General features: G+C 53.0%; 3 protein-coding genes across 3 annotated transcripts; 1 reads left to right on the top strand and 2 right to left on the bottom strand.

Annotated features, from left to right (window-relative positions):
• Nucleotides 1-2869: 2869 nt before the first annotated feature.
• BZA05DRAFT_348209 (putative vacuolar segregation protein) lies at nt 2870-5816 on the bottom strand. The gene is made up of 6 exons (XM_051481228.1): nt 5212-5816; nt 4851-5155; nt 4236-4794; nt 3897-4171; nt 3248-3824; nt 2870-3183 (listed from the first exon to the last, which is right to left on the bottom strand). The coding sequence occupies exons 1-6, from the start codon at nt 5428-5430 to the stop codon at nt 2953-2955; spliced, it is 2166 nt and encodes a 721-aa protein (XP_051343028.1). The 5' UTR covers nt 5431-5816; the 3' UTR covers nt 2870-2952.
• Nucleotides 5817-10068: 4252 nt separating this feature from the next.
• On the bottom strand, nt 10069-11289 carry BZA05DRAFT_415762 (uncharacterized protein; the record flags this gene model as incomplete). The annotated part of the gene is made up of 6 exons (XM_051485336.1): nt 10069-10272; nt 10407-10464; nt 10521-10625; nt 10860-10993; nt 11050-11120; nt 11244-11289. 6 exons carry the CDS (start codon nt 11287-11289, stop codon nt 10069-10071), a joined length of 618 nt encoding a protein of 205 aa, XP_051343029.1.
• A 2723-nt stretch (nt 11290-14012) lies between these two features.
• BZA05DRAFT_165289 (S-adenosyl-L-methionine-dependent methyltransferase) lies at nt 14013-15868 on the top strand. The gene is made up of 9 exons (XM_051479130.1): nt 14013-14304; nt 14403-14462; nt 14521-14592; nt 14677-14768; nt 14839-14935; nt 15089-15102; nt 15156-15532; nt 15592-15649; nt 15705-15868. Exons 1-9 carry the CDS (start codon nt 14180-14182, stop codon nt 15827-15829), a joined length of 1020 nt encoding a protein of 339 aa, XP_051343030.1. The 5' UTR covers nt 14013-14179; the 3' UTR covers nt 15830-15868.
• The last annotated feature ends 1189 nt before the right edge of the window (nt 15869-17057 follow it).

Below are 17057 nucleotides of genomic sequence, written 5' to 3' on the forward strand. Positions count from 1 at the left end.
GCTCGAACGTCCGACTCGTAAGATGCGGAAATCTGTACTAGTACAGCAGTATCTATCTACGCATTCATATGCTAGCAAATGGCAGTCAGCTTGGATCCGTGATGGTGGCTGTGGCCGTGGTGATGGCAGAATGGCAAAATGGCCTGTGCAACGTCTTTTCTGCCACTACACCTTTCGTGGGTCGATCAGCTTCTGTAAGCACACGAAGGGAGGCAACGCGTAGTAACAGCCGGGACACGCCGATCGGGATCCAAGAACCAGGCGTCATTTCATGTCTGTGTGCCACAAAGCCCCACGCACCAGCACGAATATGTCTGCCGTTGAAATCCGGGATAGTCCCCACGGATAACTAACTACTTCTTAGCTAAGTACTTTCTGGACTTCGTCCCTCTCCACAAAACCACAGCGACAGCGGTGTTCCATTGGTGTGCTGGATACTTCGCTAATTGCCTGACCTCCAATGCATGCGCGGCGGCACGCAGCAACAAAGGCCATAAGACAAGTCGGCTATACGAGCGCGATGAACAAGTCCACGGATTTCGATTGGGGCTGCAGGAAAAAGCAGCGTGGTGCACACTCAAGGTGCAAAGGACGCTGATGGCCGGAACTTTCACGTTGCTGCCAAATGGGTGGGTGCTGACTTCCCTCCGCCATGCCATTGTGGGAAACGGTTGTGGGTATGTCGATGCCTTCCGAAGTAGGTATACGGGTATGCTGTCCGGCGTCTTTGGCAGTCGAGAACGGGCGTCAGTCAGAGGTGATGGTGCATCGCGGCGCGTGGGATATCACATTCACATTATTCTCGTTGATGCACGGCCGACCTCAGAAACGGACAAGCCGACACGAAAAAATTTGGGCTTGCAGTTCTCGAAAACTCGCTCTCTTTCTTTTTCCCACTGCCCCACCGCAACAACCGCACGCAACGGAATCGGTGAGCACAGCCCAGAAACTAACAACCCATAAATGCACTCTGACGCCAGCCACCCCCTCAGCGGCCAATGCAGGGAGAACGGCCCGGAGGCAGGCAGGCAGGACGAGGAGTAATACTTTGTTCGAATTCTGCACATCCACGAAGGGGCTCCCCGTGCAAACCGCCTGTACGGGGCTAGGGCCAATCCGATTTCCTCACGGCAGACGCTTACTCAAGGCCAGTGTGCCCGTGCGAAAGCACGGGGAATACGTCTACGTTCCGGATGTTTAAATAGCTCATGCTGCTCGGTCACTCCGTGTGGTTTGATGTCGGCTCAAAATGGGAGAGGGAATATTCGCTGCAAGATCGCTGACTGCTTCCCCGGAAGCCAATACAGCTATCTGTGGGCTGTTTCTGTGATTCCGGGCACACAAAAGTTGGCGACGCACCACTTGGCCTATCCATGGAGCGCGATGAATCTAACCTGGGCTATAGCAAGAAGAGCTTGATGCTCCGTATAAGACGCAAGTACCCGCCCCAGGCTGCAGCTATAGTATATCTCCTGCACGCTCGGTAGGTTGAAAAGCTCCGCTTCATCTGTCTCTTCATTTACTTCCTATCCCACGGCTTCCCCCCTCCCGCCGTGAGATCGAGCACATTTGAGCGGTTTTCTCGGGAAAAAAACTCGCAGATGCAACATGTTGCGGGTCTCACAGGCCGGTAATCAAACCTCCGGCTGCAGTAAGCAGACGGGAGCCCCGATGTGGACTGGAGCCATTGGTCGAGACGGAGAGGGAGGAAAGGGGGAAGGGGAGGAAAGAGGGGAGGCGAAGGGAGAGCGGGCCACCGCAGAAGGAATATTCCAAACAGGCCAATCCCATCGTTCGAGATTCTCGACTCGTAAGGATAGGAGGGGGTTTTTTGTGCATTCGCTCACCACCCCATGCACCTGAAGATTGGTTTATGCTTTGTGTGAACTGATTGGTCTTCTACATCTTCTATGGCGACTGGATTGCGATGAACCCGCGAATATCCAGGGAGGAGTGTTCGGGCCAGACGAATGCTATGCTCGCCCGTCCAACAGCTGCAACAGCCAGCATTCCCATCCTCATCAGCACCGCACCCCTAAGGAGCGACACAACCGCTCAATATCGATCCCTGCGAGATGATTACTCTCAACGAAGGAGGATGAAGCTACATATTCGCGTCCACGCATATTACAGACCTACAGAATGCACTTCCGGGTTGCAAACTCTCCGTTGGCCAGGACTAGAGTGGTTCTGTGAGCCTAGCCATCCTTCGCCGCCGGTGGAAGTCGTATCCGTCACAGATCGGACGTACACCGAAGACTGTGTTTGCTTTCTCGACCCGGATCAGAAGTCTCTACCAGATGCACGTTGCCGTTACCATGAACTTGGCATTTTTGATGCTGTTGCGAGAAACGATTCGCCCTTGGAGGGGGGGTGTGGCTTCTCTTTCCTTTCATTGAGGGCTCCCAGCAACTCCAGTAGCTGCAGGCAGCCGTTGGTATTATAGCCTCTGCCGAGGCACAGAGAGTTGACTCATCGGACCCAGCCTTCCTCAAGAACTCCGAACTTACATTACAAACTTACGGCCGGAAATCTTGCACTTCAAGAAAAGCAACCGCTGGTTTGCTTGCTTGGCGGGGGAAAAAGGAACCACGATGTGGCACAGACGCCGCACGGAAGGAGAAAGGAGTCTGAGTGCCTGAATGCCGGGTAGGTTGGGAATATGTACTACCAGTATACATACAAGTGCACAGTTGGCGGAGGGAACAGAGAGGAGCATCGTCAGCCAAGGTATTTCGCGTGGTTTCGGTATCGGAACTTCTCTCGAGGGGCTTGGGTTTGGGTTTGGGAGCGCGTTTGGCCGATGCTCCTCGACGGATACTTTCGATGCTCCTGATCGTGCTCCCGACGACGGTGATACAGATATATTCTCCGACCGTAAATATAAATACACCAAAAAACATAAATACATAATTAACACCAAGGATAAAAACGACTAAGCAAATCCATCCCCTATTTCAGCTCCAGAACTACGATGGACAGTCCCGGAAGCGTGTAGGTGACTTTCTTGTTCTTGATCTGGCTACTCGTGAGCTTGAACGTCCTCGGCGAGATGGCCGTGGCGTTGTTGAGGTAGTTGAAGGCATACTCGTCGTCGTGACCGAGGATCGTGCCGTTGCCGGACGAGATCTTGGCGTCGAAAGTGAGGGTGACGGGGGATGCCGTCTTTGCTGCGTTGACGAGCTGTTTTCATGTTTGGTTAGCACTCTGCGTGGCGCGCGGGGGAGTGAGGGTGTAACTATCATACCTTGACGAAGATCTTTCCGCTCGCCAACGTGCCGGTCTGGGAGGCATCAATGCTCGCGTGCCACCAGACGGGGTTGAAGTCCCCAGCCGTGTTCTTGACCGGCAGCGTCTCGCTGCCCTTGTGGAGCGAGAACATCTGCTGCTGGTAGTAACTGGTGCTCAGCACGGTATCGTTCGGGTTCGCCGTGAACCCGATGAAGTTGGGCGTCCACTGGTAGCTGTTGAAGTTCTGGAACAGCGGCGCGTACGAGCTGAGCGTGGCCACCGAGGGATTGCGCTCCATGGCGAGGGCGAAGATCGCCTCTCCGATGGCGGCGACGGTGGTCGGGTAGCGGAAGCGGCCCTCGCCGTTGGCCCAGTCGATGCCGCCGGCGCGGTCGCGCCCGAGAACGGAGTACTCGCCCACGAAGATCTGAACACCCTCGTAGCCGGTGATCTCTTGCCAGTTGTCGAAGAAGTTGAAGTTGTCCTTGAAGAACTGCGGCGTCTCGTAGTGGTGCAAGTCCCACATGTTGCCGGACGGGATCGTAGTGTTGATGTTGGAGGGAGAGCTCTCGGTTGCTTGGGATGCGATGTAGCTGTGGGGGAAATCTCACGTCAGTACCTGAGGAGAAGAGTTCTTTGGTGAAGGTTCCTCTGTAGGTACTTACATGATATCCGGGTATACCGCCTTCAGACTGTCCAAGAACATCGGGAAGCGCCAGTAGTAGCTGTCGGAGAACCAATCCTCGTTGCCGATCTCAACGTACTTGATGTTGAACGGCTCCGGATGGCCGTGCTCGGCGCGGAGAGCTCCCCATTTGGTGTCGACGCCGCCCATGGCGTACTCAAGTTGCTCGATCGCCTCATCGATGTAGAACTGCAGCTCATCTTTGGGTACGGTGTTGGCGGGTTGGACATCGGCGACGTCGAGAGAGTATCCGGCCTGCAGTCATGGGATGAGTCAGTCAAATTTAAACCACCAGCCCTTTGATGAGGTATGTACGTACGTAGACAGTCAACAATGGCTCCATGCTCATGTCCTCACACCACTCCAGGAACTCGAGATATCCGAGACCATCGGTGTTGTAGTAAGACCAGTCCGCCGGTCTGCCGGGACGGTCGATCAGCGGGCCGATGTTCTTCTTCCACTGCCACCTGGTATCGATGCTGAGTCCCTCGAGGTTGTTGCCTCCGGGGAACCGCAAGAATTTGGGCTTGAGAGCAGCAAGGTTCTCGGCCAAGTCCTTACGCAGGCCATTGGGTCGGTCCTTGTATGTGGGAGGGAACAGCGAAACCAAATCGAAGAAGAACGTGTTTCCGGCAACCTCGGCACCATCGAAGGTGATGGCGAAGGTGTTGTTGCTGTTGGGGGCGGCCTTGGACGGGGTCAATGTGGTCTTGAACTGCGTGTAGTTGCTCGTGCTGAGCGGGCCGTCGACTTCCAGCGTCTCCTGGGCAAAGACCTCGCCGGTGCTGTTGGAGCGGATCGAAGCATAAATCTTCGTGACCTTGTCGGTGTAGAGGGCGTCGTTCGGCTTGATGTAGAAAGACGCAGCATAGGGATGTCTATATCAATGTTAGCCGGAATTGATCCTCCAGAATTAATGTAGGGCTGTGCATACGGCTGTACATCCATTCCCCACCATCCCTCGTTCAAGAATCCGATCTCCCCTGTCGCGTCCGTGGGGATATCAACCCTCAATACGGTCCGCAGAGCGTCGGAGAGCGGGTTCAGGACGTCAAGAGACAGTACGGCACCGCCGATTGGCTTCCATGCCGTGAGCGTAGGGCCCCACGGCACCTGCTCGTTCTCGGACCACACGATCCGCGCTCCCCTCATGTTGCTCGGGCGGCCAAAAGCGACGTCGGAGCCCTGGAATGCCCGGTTGCGGATCAACTCGGCGTAGATTCCTCCATCGCCGGAGTGCTGTTTTCCTCTCCGTTAGCATTGTGTTTCTTCGGATGAGCGGGGACGGTATGTACATTGATGTCCTCAAAGAAGAGACCATGGAGATACGGCGCGGTCTTGTTCCTGGTTCCGGACTTGGTCGTGATCTCCAAGTTTATACCGGAGGGCGTGGCACTGGCGACCGCGGAGGATGACCGAGTGGTTGCAGAGACAACAGAGGACGACCGAGTCGATTGAGCTGATGCCGTAAAGGCGAGACACAAGATCCCAATAGCTGCGAATAGTTGTACCATGGTTGCTGCTGTACCGAGGGATGGTAAACAGTCCAGATGGAAGCTCCCATGCCGAAGACTTTATAGTCGGCCAAACACGTATGAGAAACTCCGATCCGGGGAGAGAAGATTATCCCCCGAACAATGATGCACTTGCCTCTGCCCTTTTTTTCCTTTTCTCCATGTGGTTTCGCTACTTGCATATGGACCGGCTGGTGAACCGGTTATTGATCCTTTCACAATCAATATGCGGGTATGCAAGTAGGTATTCAGCATGCTGCCGCCTTCCATTCTCTCCCATCACGATGTATATGTCTAAGGGTAAATTGGCGCACTGTAAATTTTTAATTTTTTTTGATTCTGCCGTTGAATTGACTCGGGAATAGCCGTTCGTGCAGTACAGTTCCTGCAGCTCGCAGATGAATGGAGTATTATATCCGGGTAGACAGCGATTGAATCCAGGCGTCGTTTAAACGCGGAGAGCAGGCATCAAGGATTCGAAGGTTAGGATTTAGCCGTAATGCGGAGTACATACGACACGATAGCCGATCAAGAACACAGACCAGTCGATCCTGCGGGGAAAGCTTGAGCAGGATTCCTGGGGCATGCTTGGAAGCCGATTTATCCGGAGCGTGGGATAACTCGGGGCCCCGCAAACTGTGATTTCCGGCTCTATGTTGGCGATGGATGACAAAAGCCGACGGCATCCACAGCGATTGAAGACGGCAGCCTTGGCCGCAGGCCCTAAAAGCAATTTCCTCGTGAAGCCAAGGGGGCAGCTCCGTCTTCTACGTCCAGTTCGGAACAATGTACAACCGAGGACCGCAGAAAGATGATTCGCCAAGTGTGCTACCGCCGAGAGGTGGATCCCTACGGACGGCCTGACAAGGCCCCTACCATGCCAATTGTTCTTCCCGGGGAACCATCAGACCGAGACACGCGGATCACGAAGTGACGACACGGCGGACTACCGTATCCGAGGTCGAATATGGCGAAGCAACATACCACACATCGAACGGAGTTTCGGCTCTTTTGAAATAGCCGGAATACTACGCGATTGACTCAATTATTACATACGACCGGGCATCGCTGCGGGGCTGAGAACGGATCCAAAGCCTGTCGACTTTCTGATAGCATCGGTGTGGCCGTATGCGAGTCCTTCGATAGTATCTAGCCATCTACAAATGTTTCATCAGCTCATTGTTTCCACCACAATTATCCACCAATGCGATGCTCCACGTTACTTCCACGAGGTTGTCATCTATCCCAACGGCGTCTCGTGGAAAAGCGGGAACACCAACAAGTTTCCTGACCGGAATATACCGTCGGCTTACTATAATTGACGAGCTAGCTCTGATTGGAGAATAGGTACAAATTGGCACGCACGCCCAACCCGTCAATGCATATCGGGTGAATTGTGCGGGATCATGATTGCCATCATAGTGATCACCAGAGGGTACGGAGCACACAGTCCTGCCTTTTCCCGGTGGTTGCTATTGCAGCAGCTCAATATGCGCGTGAGCCGCAATGAACCACCATTGCAATATTTGGCGAGTCGTTGGCAATTTCACACCTAAACATGACCAGATACAACACCAATAACAACAATCTAACACATTCACAACTTCCAAACACAGAGAAATAAATAGAGCGAATCTTCTATATTGTAGAGTAGGTATCAAACAATAAGGATAAATTCAGATCCGAGTCCTCAAGATCGACAGTATAGTGAAGTTGGCTGACTCCCGCGCGATAGAAGACAGGCCATGCACGGCCGGGGGCACTTCTCGCTTCCCAAGGATTAACAGAGCATTTGCGGGCTCCGCAGTTTTATCCAGGGACGAAGAAAACTCGAGAAATCGCGAAGCCGAGCGGATAAAAGCATGTTCCACCTCGTCCGACACTATCTCGAGATGAAATCCTAACGCCCAGCCGACACATGTTTCTCACGCCTCTGCGACTCGTGTTTTCTTGGAGTTGAGATATAGACCATGGCATGAGGTGATTGTTTTAACCGCAGTGGACGCCCCGTTCGAAGCCTCCGGTCTATCCATAGCTTAAGTGCCGCCATGCGTTTAAGTAAGAGATACACTCCTTCCTGTTCCTGAACCACTCCAATCGACATACGGCCCATACGGCAGTTCTAACAGAATACTGGAGTGGATACCTACGCCGACATAGTTGCCGGTATTTTTTTAGCGGGCTCGCCACCTCCCTCAAGAAGTTTTTGGCTTCCCGAAGGCTGATGATTGTACGTTTCAGAGGCTGCGGTCCGCTTTCGTTTGCTCCGAAAAGGCCGCGCTGGGTCGTGCTATTACCCATATCATCGGGATAATTCTGCGTCCCATCACGGATGCCATCGGAGGAGTGCAGACGCTGTGCAGAGGTAGACAGACCGTGGTTAAGATATTGAAGAAAGCTGTTTGTTTGCCCCCTAGGAATGGATAATCAGAGTTGCTATCGACGCAGATCTCTTATTTGATCAGGACATCAGCTGGCGCATCTTCTAAACACAGAATTCCGCATTGCAGTCGGGAAATCTAGCTTGCGGTTCTTTGGATACTGGAGAAGAAAGGAGAAGTAGTCGATATCCTTTCGTCTTGTCACCACGGTCATCCTCGTGGGATTGAGTGCTGAGCGGCGAGTGATAATCACAGCATATCACTCAAGATGCGCGAGTGATGACACATGGATAGTACTAAAGAAAGCTCCAAAACAATGGAACTGCAATAAAAATCTTCCATGATTCACAAGATAGGAATCGGAAACTTCGTTTGGATATCAAATCGAAGCAGCCAAGAGTAGATGCTTGCTCAGATATCCCTAGGAGTTTTGCAGGCAGCTCTTTTGCCATAACAACCCTCCAAGCCAGAGGCGGGATCGAGAGGAGAGCACACATAGAAGAAAGAGGAGATAGACGTTGATCGCCTATTCCGTATAGGATGGCCAAGAAAAAAATGAGATGAAGAAGAAGAAACCCCGGGGGACCCAGCTTAATTTCCCCTCCTCCCCACTTGGTCGACCCCGCCATGCCCACCAACGTTGATGTCCGCTACTAACCACATTCGTTCTCTCCCGCCGACATGAGTTCTCCTCACTTCCTCCTCTCTCCAACAGCTCCTCGATCACTCCGCCAAAGGATTATTCGGAGTTTTTCGATGATGGAGAACTCGATTCGGCGGTTCAGCTCGTCTTTCGAGTGCGACTGCAGCGCATTACGCGGTTAATGCACTTGTGAGGGACAAAACTGAAAGATATGGATCGTTATTATTCGTTGCCCGAGGTGATCCCTTTGGATCTGGCCGATTCACTGCAACCGCAGCCGCGCATGTTTTCGTCCAACTTGGGCCGAATGCATGATCACACGCATGCCTTTGGAGAACCCAAAATCGGTGGTGTGCCGTCTAGCTTTCCTCCCTATGATACCCCTCAACACCGCGCTTCAGGAATACTTAACATGGAATGCTTCGACATAGAATAGGTGCATATGTCTTCACGCGCACGACGTTCCCCGTCCCTCGCCGCCGCAGCCTCACATAGTTTCCAAGAAACTCCACAGAACCATGCGTCGACCCAATTGGGGAAGAAAAGACCGGAAATCCCCAGCTACCATAACCAAAAATGGCCGAATGCAATGACGAAACGAAGAAAAAAATGTAAATCCTTCATATCGTATCACCCCACGACCTCAGCGTATCCACATTCACATGCAATCCCCTCACGTACGGCACCGGAACTCCGGTGTCCTCATGCACAACCATCACACATTTTCGCTTGCACTACGTACGTGGGCCCGAGACGCGGGGCAACGTGGCCGTGGCCGCGGGCGGGCGTGGAGACGTTGGAAATGCAGTAAATGCTCTAGTATCTAGTGCACAGATTTCTACATATATGTATTGTACATAAAGATGGGCCGATAGTGGGGGCTCCTGCTAATTGCAGCATTGGAAGCTGAATCCCATCTGAAGCCATGCACCTAGACCAGAGTGGATCTGATACCAAGGTTTTGAGCCGCTTTTTCTCCACCATGCAGACTTTTTTTGGGCGGAAATGAACTCAATTGGATGTCTATATTTCACTCGCTGTCGTCCAATAGTCTTGGCTTTCCGATATTCCCCCTGGGTGTGGAGAAAGACACTGGGTTTATGGAAGGACGGGACGGCGGACGTTCGAACTCGAGAAAATCATGCCGGTCACTCGCTTGGCAGTGACTACCTGGTGGTCTGCTCCGAAAGTTTACAGCGGGTGATTTACGCTGGGTACATGCGTACAGTAGATCGCTGGTACATAAATCACAGAATACTGTTGTTTGCCACCTCTATGAGAGGATCGATATGTAGGATAAATAGGGGAGGAGATCAGGAGCGATGGATGAGATTAGATAAGGAGGAGTGGTCGGCCGGATCGGGTGGATCTGAATGGTGGCGGTAACCGGATCGAGTGACACCGAACGTTGTAGGCAGCGGAGGGGAGCCATATGAGATGGCTCTTCTAAGTTGAATAGAATCCCAACTTCTCCATCCTTCTTCATTTTCACCATTGCCTTTGCTGGGCTACGTCAAATACGGAGACGAACACAGAAAGTTCATGACAACAGGGTGACAGCCGATGCTCCCGCAATCGTCTTAGGCTTTTCGAACCTTACTTCCACCTTTCCCCTCACCACCGGTCGATCCCCCACGTGCACCACAACTCTGGTCGTCGCCGTGCGGCGTGACGCTGAGTGGCCACGCAACCTGCAGGCTGCTTGCTCTTCAACCAAGCGGGCTCCTCCTCCCCCTCTTCCTCCGCCTTCACTTCCAGGTCTGCGGACTGCTGGCTAACCATTCTCCACAGAATTGCTAGCCGCAAGCCAACTGCAGTCTGCAGCGTCCCCAGTGCATGCCTGGGTACCCAACACCAAACTACCTAAGCTAGTATACTCGCTAGTCCAACAAAGGTGGGGACAGCGGTCGGACCTCGTGTGGCTGGTGAGGCTGCTTTTGGACTAGTTTTACCAAGTTCAGCCACACGAGGTCCGACCGTTGTCCCCACCTTTGTTGGAGAAGCGAGTACCTATACACAACATACAGTAACTCAGTATCAACAGAAGCCCGGGAAACAACACTTACCCACCCACGTCATCATTGAAGGAGCCGCTGCCGAACCCACTGCACAGCTGCGATTCCGGGTCTCTCATAGCAGCGTTCGATTTCGGGGCTGGATGAACGTGGACACTGCACTTTTTTCCATGTGGGAAGCATCAACGGTAGTGACGGCGATAACGACAGGTGTGCATGTAGGTATTCTAGTATGTGCATGTCTCTCGGTTCGTTGCGCCGAACAACACTGATATATCTGATATAACTACCGCGTCGCTATTTCCGTCCTCAACTCGGACGGCATCTTTTTTTCTCTTCACGACTCTCACGGGTCACGACACGCTGTCACGACGCCACTCAAGCACCTACCGTATGGCCCTACCGGAGTTTTGGTATCGGCGAGACCCCGCTGCGGTCGTCAGGCTGGTCTGGCCTGGGCCCTGGACCGACCTGTGCGAATACCTACATATGGGATCGCGGTATCCGGAGCTGTCGATCGCCCGCTGCAGTGGGTGATTTGAGCCTCGGAATTCCTTCTGATGGATATATCTCTACATACTCTACATGGAGCAGGGTACTTTTCTTTCGAAACCGCACGGCGCAGTCTCCTGGCCAGTTTTTCCGGATTGACTGTTCGCCAGAGTCGCCGATCAAACGCTGTGCCGTCACCCGGGGCTGAACGTCAGCCGATACGGAAAAGCGAGCTTGAGAATCGCTAACTACTCTACAGCTACGGTGTCGGCACCAACTTACTGGTAACTTGCTGGTAATTATAGTACATACCGGAAGAGCCCTCCATTGCGTGTCAGCCGCAGTCTAGAAGTGTATGGTGCTGCCATCTCTGGAGACGAACCTTCCTTGTGTGACCCGCTCGACCTGGAGGCTGGCTGCCCAGTGCCCAGTGCCCAGTCCGTTTCGACGGGATATACCCAGGACAACATACCTCTCCGCAAAGCATTCGCATCGAAAACCCGGCATCCGTAACAGGCTGGATATACCTACCCCACAGAAAGGAGGAGGGTTGCAGAGTGCCGAAACAAGAAGTGGAGGAAGCGTTGAGTGTTGGAGAGATATGTACTCGGCCGTATTTTCCTCACCTGTGGTTCAGGTTTGTCGGTGTATCGATTGTATGCTATCAACGGACCTTCCGAGACTCTACTTTACAGTCGCCGAATCCCCACAACGTCCTCATCCCGGAATGATTACTAACTACTGACTCTAGAGAGAACGCAGGCATGTCAGCCCAGCAGCGAAAACCTAGTAGCGCCTCGACATTCGGCATCCCGACACCTTCGACAAGCCGTCAGCATGCGTGCAGCGTGCTCTCCAGACTCCCGAGTCCAGAGTCCACTTCCGAAACACAGGATCCCACAACCGTTTACGGTGTAGCATGTGCAGTCAGCCCAACCGCAGAACCGGGAGGCTTCGGCGAGCAGTGGCAGCGAATCGAATCGGTACATATCCGGCAGCTTTCATCGGAAGTTTAAGGTTGCTCCGCAAGCCACCCAGCCCGTTTTTTTTCTTGGCGTTGGCCGGTGGCCACTTTCGCCTCCCCCACCCTGCAACCCCCACGGATTCCCGCCCCGTTACCCACTCACGACGGTCAGCGGGAAGCCGCCTGTGGGGATCAACATTCCGGGCGGTACTCTACATATGTAGAGTATTGTACACGGAGTGCCAAGCGGTGCGGTCATTGTCGCGATACGTCGGAATGGAGGCATACACAGTGCACACATACTCTAGGACTCGAGGAATCTGGGTGGATTAACTGGTACGCGGTGCGGTCTTTGGCGGCATGGAAGGGTGTGATGGAGGGCCACGACGACACGTACTCTATGAGTCCCCACACTAATGTGGTCATGCAGGTGCGACGGGGACTGAGCAGTGAGCAGTGAGGATAGGCAATCGTAATTCCATGGTCTAAGGATGTCGAACGATGTAGTGATGGCTGAACAAGACAACTGAAAAGAAAGAAGAAAAAAAAACAGAAAAAAACAGGATAAGTCATGCACCATCACCACCACCGCGCGCGAAAAGAAGGACCGAATTGGATAGATTAGGGAGATCAGAGTGATCGTCGGTGATTGTCATGCACGAACGGAAAGAGTCGTGCATCACCCCCGCTAGAGTAATCACCAATGACCGTCAATGTGCTGTCGCAGGCTTTGCAGAATCAATCCCTCGAACCCCACGGGCAGTCTACCTATCGTTTGCTCACGAAAATATCTAATTGATCCACTCTTTCCTCTCTACTTACTCTGATATCAGTTCATCTCTAGGTATTCTATCTACTCGTAGTAGTGAAGGCGTAGGTACCGTACCTATTCAAGCTTATGTCACCGTTGCATCAAACACGCCACCCAGCACTCCGGCGCTTCAACAGGGTGCATCGCACACCCTTAAAGTACACCCGGGTACCGGTACTCTAGAGTACATACATGCAACTCGTGAGATTCCAGACGCCAGAGTTCTTTTAGCGCAATCACATTTCTGGGAATGCGCATCTTTCCTCCCAGTGGAGATTCTGGATAGAAAACTCCTGCTTACGGAAAGGCTTCGGGCCCAGTAAAAGACTGCATATGTATCCCGATACTTTACTAAAGTACCTAGATGGCTGACATACTTGGGTACCTTCGCGCCCGACAGGTTGAGTGGCGGGATTCGGAGAGGAGTGGCGCGGTGGAATATGGTTGAGGTGGTGATGACGGTCTTCGTTTATATGAGGATACCTTTCTTCAAGCGAGCATTGCTTTTGCCATGGGGGCGTCGGCTGGGACGCATCGGTGACGTGACTGGCACTTCTTGGCTTGTTTGTATTGGTGGGTAGTGGGTGCTCCATTGAGAGAGGTACAGGAAGGAGCTGACAAACAAAACGGAGACAAAGACTCTGCTGCTGCTGCGTGGGATCTGTCAAAGAGGAGGAGTAGGAGGAGGAGGAACGGACGAGGCGTCTGTAGGAGACCCCTCACACCGAAAGAGAGAGCTTGCGTCTGCTCGTGGTGAGCATAACTTTTCGAGAATGCAGCTAATTCTTTGGCTCCAACGCCTTTCCTGATGCGGTAGATTCGCACCGGAGAATTTCCACTTCGAGCGACGATGTGAGCGTCTCAGAAATTCTTTCGTGCTAAAGAGAAGTGCGAAAAGTTTTATGCACATGTACCACGAGCACTCTGAATGGGTAGCGTGAGTGTGCACTGGTTCTAGAGTAACTACTCTAGAGGACTCTTCAGAGAGAACAGCCGAGCCGACGAACCCATCACCAGATCCCCAACTTTACTTGCTCTCTCTCGCTCAAACCCCCCAACCATCACCGCTGCCCACCACCTTACCACCACCACCACCACCACAGCCATAGTCGCTACCCACAAACCACCACCACTCGCGAAACCCCATCCACCCTCATCAACCTACCCGAACACACACAACAACCCCCCTCCCCCCACCATCACCTGCCGACACAACACATCCCCTCTTCGATACACCCTTCATCCCTTGCGACGATTAGTTAGCTTAAACGCGACTAAGTCAACTCTGCCGCTGCCCCGCCATCCCCTGCCCCCTTCGACCCGCGCTCGACCTTTCCCCACGTCCCACAAACCCACGCGAACCCGCGATCGCGACAGACGACCAACTCGAGGCTACCGCTCACAATCAATCATCCCGGATCCTCACATCAAAGCAGAGTAGTCATGGCGCACTCCGACTACGAGGATTCCGACTTCACGGCCGAATCCGAATCGATGATGGATATCGAAGCCGACAGCGACTACGACGAGATCAGCTCGCAGTACGACTCTTGCTATTCGTCCGGATCGTCCGTTCTCTTCTCTTTCCCTCTCTCTCTCTCTCTCTCTCTCCGTCGTCTTGTCGTCCCGGAGAGTAATGACTGACAACTGACACGCCGCTGCGCAGTGACAATACTACTACTCTCTTCTCGGAGGTCACCAACTACAAGTTCGAGCACGGCCGTCGGTTAGACACATCCCCACTCCTGCCCATCCGCACCGACGAAAAAACTGACCGCGCACAGCTACCATGCCTACGCCGAAGGTCTCTACTGGGGTCCCAATGACGATAAGCAGAACCAGCAGCTGGAGATCTTGTGCGTCGCATCACCCCTCTCCCCTCCCCCGGTTCATCGCCTATCCCGGGACTTGGTTGGCTAACAGCACCTCGGGTCCGACAGCCATCACATCTTCACCATGGTATTAGAGGGCCGCCTCTTCCTATCGCCGATTGAGCAGCCCAAGAAGGTTCTCGATCTCGGAACCGGTACTGGTACGCATGTCGTGCGCGCGCTCCATTATCAGGATTGCAATGTATCGCTGACGCTGAGGATTGGCTGCAGGTATCTGGGCGATTGAGATGGCCGACTTTCTCCCCAACTCGCAGATCCTAGGCAATGATTTGAGTCCGGTCCAGCCAACTTGGTTAGATTTCCCCGCGTGAGCCGTACCACCATCCCGTCCCCTCCCCCCCGTGATACCGCACGCCACGTTACGATGAGATGATCGCGTAGGGTCGTACATGACTGTGGAGGGGGTGGGTATCGCGGATTTATTTGCGTATGACGCTGACTGTGTTTCTTCTGCGTACAGGATTCCCGCCAATTGTAAGCGCGCTTTCGAGGGCGAGATACATAACTGAACTGACATAACCCTGCAGGCACCTTCGAGATTGACGACTTCCTGCGACCCTGGACTCACACGTCTGGCTCGTTCGACCTCATCTACGCTAGGGGACTCTACGGCTGCGTCGACGAGTGGCCTCAGCTCCTCAGCCAAGCTTACAACGCGCTAGCCCCCGGCGGTTGGTTCGAGAGCGTCGAAGTGAAGCCTTACTTCTGCACCGAGACCACTCCCGACAACAAGTTGGCCGAAGGCACCATACTCAAGCGCTGGGGCGAGTTGGCTGTCGAGGCATCCGTCAAGTCGGGACGCCCGTTGGACATCGCTGGTAATGTCGGAGGATGGATGAAGAGGACCGGCTTCGTGAATGTCTCGGAGAAGCCGTTCAAGGTTCCCTACGGACCCTGGCCGAAGGTAATACATGGATCATAGACTTCAAGTGCCCCTTTTCGTTGGCTGACGTTGTTTGGCAGGGCGAACGGATGAAGATGATCGGCAAGTTGATGTGCGTCAACGTTCTTGAAGGACTGGGTGAGTTGTTCCTTGAGGCTACGCTCTGGGGAAAGGGTATGCTAATGGTACGTAGAGGGCTTCACGCTTGCGCTGTTCACTCGTTACCTTGGATGGTCTGCGAAGCAGTATACCGATTTCCACAACCTGATTGTCACTGAGATGAGGGACCCACACCTGAATCTCTGGGTCCTGATGTAAGCCTCCCCGTCTCCCGCATGACTGATTGTCCTTATGTGCTCACGTCATCAGGTCCGTCACATACGGTCAGAAACCGTTGAACTCTGACACCCCCATGAGAGACAACGACAGCGCCTACCACAGCGGCACGCCAAGCTTGATGCCCCGAAACAGCATGTCCTCTTCCACCGTTGGATCGACCGCTTGATCGGCAGCATGCGGACCTTCCACCATCATCGTCAAGTCATACCAATTTCTACTTTTTTTTTTACATTGCATTTGCCTCCCTTTTTTTCCTTTTTTTTTCTTCGCTTTTTCTCTTTTCTTTGTCCTCACTCTCATTCTTCCACCTCACGCTACTACTACTACCATTTGAATCCGACTTGAATTCCATACCCACTTTGATGAATCTGACGATGTACATGACTGAACTTTACTTACCACCTAGTTACTCTTTTTCTTTCGCTACTTCTTGTTCGTTACCTTTGTTATTGTTACTTCTGTTGATCTACAAAAGCGGAGTGGGACCGGGGGTCGGGGTTGTGGGCGTGTTCCCTTCTTTTTTTTTCTTCTTGCTTTTTCTTGCTTTTTCTTCTTCCGTTACTCGGTTCGGTTTGGGGTCTTTCAGTTTCATACATTTTTTTTTCTCTTCCAGAGATCAGCGATCGTAACAGCCTACTTACTGTTGATGTGGTTGGGGGTGGGGGAATACCCGGGCTGGGGCTGGTTTGGGGCGTACCTATTCTTTTGCGGATGGCTGGATGCGTGTAAAGGGGGGAGGGGGTGCAAAGAGTGTACATATGCTTGGTTTGATTTGAATGGCTACGGAAGGGATTCAGGTGATTGCTGCATCGGGATGGTGATGGTGATGCTGATGAAAGGGTGATGTGATCATGAATCTGGTGACACGAGCCCACTGGATGATGGGAGGATGACCGGCGGGCCAGAGACAGTCCACTGTGCTAACTAGCTAACGGTGGAGGAGACGAGTGATCTTCATGGGGGCGGGTATGAATGTTTTCCGCCACAATTTTTATCCCTTTATGATGAGCCAGTGAAGGGGCTCGGTGACGTCTACCCATGATCAATGAGGCGGAAACGAGTGAGTACCTATTCCGTAACTCATATCTCCCATTTTTGGTTTAATCATCGTTGCATTCGAGCTTATCGGATCATGGCAGGTACACTCCGTTTCCACCTCACTGTCCCAAGCTCAAGCGGCAGGCCCGACCTGAATGCGACTCACATC

Source organism: Tricharina praecox (genome assembly GCF_024521635.1).
Source record: "Tricharina praecox strain CBS 144465 chromosome Unknown BZA05scaffold_3, whole genome shotgun sequence".
Taxonomy (NCBI): Eukaryota; Fungi; Ascomycota; class Pezizomycetes; order Pezizales; family Pyronemataceae; genus Tricharina; species Tricharina praecox.